At 31.3% G+C, this 6,071-nt stretch overlaps 1 protein-coding gene across 1 annotated transcript; it reads left to right on the top strand.

The window, feature by feature from the left end:
* The first annotated feature begins 1,427 nt into the window (after positions 1 to 1,427).
* Positions 1,428 to 4,422, top strand: LOC107630441 (protein TIFY 10A). The gene is made up of 5 exons (XM_016333563.3): positions 1,428 to 1,989; positions 2,448 to 2,625; positions 3,097 to 3,416; positions 3,524 to 3,581; positions 3,968 to 4,422. The coding sequence occupies exons 1-5, from the start codon at positions 1,824 to 1,826 to the stop codon at positions 4,071 to 4,073; spliced, it is 828 nt and encodes a 275-aa protein (XP_016189049.1). The 5' UTR covers positions 1,428 to 1,823; the 3' UTR covers positions 4,074 to 4,422.
* Positions 4,423 to 6,071: the final 1,649 nt, after the last annotated feature.

Consider the following 6,071-nt stretch of genomic DNA (forward strand, 5'->3'; position numbering starts at 1 on the left):
AGCCTCCTAGGAATACAGAAGGCTTTGGTTGAAGAAGATCGAAAGAATCACAAGATCCAAACTCTTCCGGTCATATGATTTATGTTTATGAATTCAAGTACGCTTCCACATTCGAATATGATATATATTTTTGGTGATTCAATATAGATGATCTGAGATATTAAAACTGATTTATTCTAACACTTTAATCATATGTAACGGTGGTCTATGGTGGAGCCAAACACTTTTATTTCACTTAATGAAATTCTTAACTTTAATAAGAAAAACATGTTTATAAAAACTTTTAATTGTGTCTAAATATTTAAAACATTTCAAACGTTAAATGTTTCTAAAGACTTTCAATTTCAACCCTCTATTAAAATGATTAATATGAAAAAATTTCACCCCACATTTGTCTCTGTCCTATTGATCTAAAAACGTAAGGTTAAAACTGAAACAATAAAAAGAATTTATGATGAAATTAAAAATAATTTAGAACGTGGTGATATTGAGAATAAAAAGTGAGGATCAAGTACCTAATTTATTATTAACAGTAAATAGATGAAATGTTTTATGAATAGTCATCACTCCAACTATCTAATACATTGTTAGTATGTTGGTGCAACAGTGTGGATATTTTAATTCACATCTTACTCTTAAACAATGAAAACATGTTATATATATTTATGTTATTTAATTTTATTATTTTCCTTTTCTTAAAGAGGGAAATGTGAGATTTCATACCTGATATTTGGTCTAATGTATGGAGCATGAGAGTAATTGAATATAGAATATTGGTAAAAACTTTAGCTAATTTTTTCTTTTAATAATTGATAAAAATACGGTCTTAATTGAACAATTTTTTAAACGGCAGAAATGTTATTAAATTATTTAAATTTCAAAGAATTAATTAAAAATTAAATAAAACTATAAAATGAAATAGAATAATTAAACTTAAATTTTGGTGAGAAAAAAAAATAAAAGGAAAAAATAATAAAGTGAAAAATCAAATATTAAAATAATCAAATTACGTATTTGTCATAAAAAAATTTAGAATTTAAATTTATTTATTTGTCATAAAAAATTTAAATTTAAATTTAGAAAATAAATTAAATTATATATATATTTATACATAAATATATTAATAACTGATTTTAATAGTTGATTTTGGTGTATAAATAATATTTTTGAATTAGTAAGTTAAAAAAAATTGATTTATTAGTTGGATATTTACGTAATTAATTCGAGGAAACAAAGGCAAAAATGGGAAGGAAGGTAAGGCGGCCCCCCCTTACGGAATCCGGATCAGTTGGCCGTTTCCATTAATTTTAACTGACGCGGAAACAACACGTGGTGGAAAATAAAATTACGCAAACTAAGCCAAACAAATATAAAAAGTAAAAACAAAAATAAAAGATAATGATGATAATGGATTAAATTAAAGTAATGCGAGAGTGGGGTTGGAGAGACCAAATGAAACAGCATAACAATACAGTCGAGAACAGCGGCAAGAAAAGCAACCTCTTACTTTTTTTATTCATTTATTTTTTTATAAAAGAAAAAGAAAACACTCACATATTCCTCGTGCTTCAATTTCCCACCTCCAACACCAAATATATTTATTTTTTATTGGGCCAATGAAAATTGGTCATAATTGTTTTCTCATTTATATATCAAGTCCTTGGCGACGAAGATCATCAGTACTTTAAACACAAATAGCGGTTCCTTCTTTGTTAGAATCCTCTTCAATATCTCCAACCGTTGATTAGGGATTTGTTAACGCTGCTTCAACTTTTTATACGGCCAAATATATTTGGGTGCTTTTAAGGTTGAATACTGCTACTATGTCTAGTTCGTCGGAATACTCGGAAATTTCCGGCCAGAAGCCGGCGAGGTCACCGGAAAAATCGAGCTTCTCTCAGACTTGCAGTTTGTTGAGTCAATACATCAAAGAAAAGGGCAACTTTGGAGATCTTACCCTCGGCATCACATGCAACACCGAACCAAGTGGTATGGATAATTAAATTCTCCCAATTATTATCACTATTATTATTTTCGAAAATTTAAGATGCTCTTAAATTATGTCGTTTTGGGTTATATATATATTTTTTTGGCTAGTACTTTAAAGGGGAAAAAAAAAAAAGAAATTGAAAGTTTTTTTTGTTACAAACTAATTCCTTTCTTAAGGGTTTGAAAGTTTCTTGTATGGGAAATTGATTTATTAATCTTTTTCAAACTCAAACTCACAGATCTAACACATGGCTTAATTAATTTTGCCCTTGATTTTGAAATAGGGAGAAGACAAATTTCATGAAAGGAAGCAATTCTTTGTTCTAATTTTATTTTATTTTTTGGGGTATTTATGTGTGCTACCTAAGTATCCAAAAAATTTCTCCTTAGTCCTTACAAAGTTAAGATTTTTTTTTTTAATTCGAAAAAGAATTTATCTGAATCTGGAAATTGTGCAGGGTCACCTGAAACATCGTGTCAGTCTGCAACAACTATGAACCTATTTCCTACCAAAGAAAACAACGTTGCACCAAAAAGCCTCACACTCACTGGCACAGCCATGGATTTGCTCTCTCCACAAGGTGCTTATCGTGCCAATCTTCCCTCTGAAGAAATTCCAAACTTGATCAATTCCAGGTTTGTTTATTACTTCCCATTCCTTAACAATTTGATAATTGATATGGAAAAAAGCTTATTATGTGTAACATACCTATTCATAATTGTTACAGATTTAATCACTAATTGAATTTCACATATCTAAATCCCAATTTGGGAACTACTTTGATTGCAATTTAATTTAAGGGTTCTGGTGGAAAAATTGAATCGAAGAAATAAAAGGTTAAGTTACTAATACCATAACCTAGTTACATGAATTCACCAATTATGTAGGGTACCGGGTACCAATTTACACGTACCGCATGCATATGGCGTGCTGTGTATTGCGTACCCACTCCCGTATTTCATGTAACTATGACTAATACATTAAATTATGTTAGAAACTTTCCTGTTCTCGAATCCTTAACGGGTGTCATTACCAAAAACCTTTAATCCAATTGTATTAAAATTTTTGGTTAGGCTAATGTGTGATTATTTATTCATGACTTGCAGTGCAGTTAAGTCTGTGAGCAAGGGCCTGAAAACTGCACAATTGACAATCTTCTATAATGGTCAAGTTGTTGTGTTGGATGATTGTCCTGCTGAGAAGGCGAACGAGCTCATGGCTTTTGCCAAGAAAGGAGTCTCTCAAAGCCAGAACAACTCTGTCTACACCTACACTCAGAGCCAGCCTTCATTTCCTCCTAATTTGGCCAGAACATCTGCTGCTGATTCGAGTGTTCAAGCCTTTCCTAACGTGAATATCGTTGCTAGTTCCGGTAGCAATTCGATCCATGAGCACTCAAAACCTCAGTCCAGACCTGTTGTTTGTGGTAAATTATTCTTTTGGATCTACTATTTGTAACTTGGCTGAAAAGAAAACCTTTTGTGCTGTTGTGGATCAAGTTTTTGCTGATCGTAAATTTTCCTTTCGATGCAGATCTACCAATTGCAAGAAAAGCTTCGCTTCATCGGTTCCTGGAGAAGAGAAAGGATAGGTAGGCACTCTCAACCAAAAATAAACAACAATTTTAAAGATTGGTGTTTTGCTTGGTCTCTCAATGTTTTGTATGTTTTAACCTTTTTTAGAGCTGTGATCCTCAAATCAAATTAATTGATAAAAGGCTTCTCACATGTTTGGTCTTCTTTGGTTCATGTTTCATTTGGTTTCCTCTAACAAAGAAAATCTCCTTTTTATCCTTTGACTGAAACAAACAAACTTGATTACTAGGTACTTCAAAAATGAAATGAAATTAGTTTTTTTGAATTGATTTTTCCCCTTGCACAAATTGAAGCTGCAATTCACATATAATTAAAGCTTTGACCTTTTAATCAAGTTGATTTTACCCAATTGACTTAATTTTATGTTCTTTGATTTTTGCAGAATTGCATCAAAGGGTCCATATCAAGCAGCAAATCCCATTGGGAGCGCTAACAAGCCAGCTGAATCCATGTCATGGCTTGAGTTGGGTGCTAAATCTCAAGAATGAGTGCAGCTATATATATATAGTATTATAAACTTTGTGCCTTTTTTTTGGGGGTTGTGTACCCATTGTTAAAAGTCTTTTTTGGGCTATAGGGTTAGCCTTTCTGTCTGTCCATCAATTAATTAGCTTTGGGCTCTGTTGTTGGGGCTTATATCATAGATCTAACTATACCTTAGTTTTGTTAGATGTGAAAATGGATCATCTTAATTTTTCTCCGTTGATGTTTTTAAGGAAAGATTAAGATGATTCATTTCGTGTTACCTGTTCTTCTAATTATTGTTAAGATTCTAAATTTCTTCGTATTACCTTAATCATTTTGAATTCAAATACATATATATATTGTTATTATTAATTTGTAGTGCTTCTTCTATTCTTGTTTGAGTTGTCTTTCATTCGCTCTATTTGCGTTGACATAAGATGGCAAAAAAGATGGCAATGGACAGGGACATAACAATAATAATAAAAAACACAAACAATAACATTAATAACAAAAATAGGAGTTACTTACATGGATTAAACGACGTTATTGTATCTTATTACGTGAAGGTCAAACACTGACCTGAACTTCTACTGTTAGTGGCAGCCAAAAAGGCAACTTGAATCCTCAACGATTTTCATTAATTAAGGTGAAAACATGCATCTAGATGAAGAGAAGAGAAGTTCAAGATTAACATGTGGAAAGTAACTAAGTTATGAAAGAAAGAAAAACAAAATTCTAGAACGTACGCAATCCCTTGAGCAAGCGTCAGTGGGAATTTTTCTATGGTTACATTTTAGATAGCAATGATGATTAAAAATTACATACAAACATTTGTGTGAGAGAATAACAAAATTTGTAAGAAAGAAATTAATATCAACTAAACTAGAGTAGTTAAATTAACCAACTATCTAACTACCAGTGCCAGGGTGTCATACCATCTAACTAACTTCTCAGAACTGACTTAACTAACTAGATTAATTATTTCACCTATCACAACTAACTTCTCCAGATTCTTCAGCAACAGGTCTTTGATTTATTCTAAGTTGAGGTCTCCTAATATGAAGAAAACACTTGGTCTTATTACGATCTATAACCCAATTAATTGGACATGGTGCTGAGTAAGAAAGGGAAAGCAATTTTGAATAGTAGATAAATGAGAATGCGTTCAAATTTTGAAAGAATATATACTAAGCTACAAATTGAGAAGAATGGCACGTACGCATTCCTTTCAAAACTGCTATAAGCTAAATGCACTTGACATGAATTGTGTCTAAACCCAACCCATTTATGCTTAAATCTCTTTTGATCCCTTTCGAGTAAATTACTTCAATTAAATTACTCACAGGTTGCAATATTATCACAACATAAAAGAAAGTCCATTTTGCAGATTAAACTTATAGTGGTAATTGTAAGAAACAAAGAGATCATGCCTTAAGTGTCTCAATTGAGCAAACCACAAGTTTAATTAAGCGCCTACAGGCTACAAGAAAAACAAATCATGAAAACAAATAGACTCTCAGCTTTTTTCCAAACTCATTAAACAAACAAACAAGTGACCGGAAATAGAAAGGGTCATGCTAGTATGACTGTAATTAAAAAAGTGTTTTAAAAGGTGTTGCTAAAATTAAAATAATTTTTTTATTGTTAAACGACACTTTTTAAAAAGTATAACTAAGAAAAAAGTATTACTAAAATATAAAAAACTATAACTTTAATTTTAACAACACTTGCATAAGCATCGTAGTCACCACCATAACTTAACCATACTAAAATTCATCTAATAAAAAAAGAGAAGACAGTAAAGTAATAGTAACGGACAGCAATGGAGGGAGTCGAAGAAGAAGATCCAAAGAATCTACAAAAAGGATCCATCCAATGAATGTATTGATGCATTTACAGTTGATTTTGTGTTTTTGGAGCTTGTATTTGTTCTCTAGATTATCGACTTTGTTCTTGTACTGCTATCATGTAGAACATTCTATTAATTATTTAATCTTAACCTCACCGTGGGATTATATTGA

The sequence above is a fragment of the Arachis ipaensis genome, chromosome B3, assembly GCF_059453495.1.
Source record: "Arachis ipaensis isolate K30076 ecotype BB chromosome B3, ASM5945349v1, whole genome shotgun sequence".
NCBI classification, from domain to species: Eukaryota; Viridiplantae; Streptophyta; class Magnoliopsida; order Fabales; family Fabaceae; genus Arachis; species Arachis ipaensis.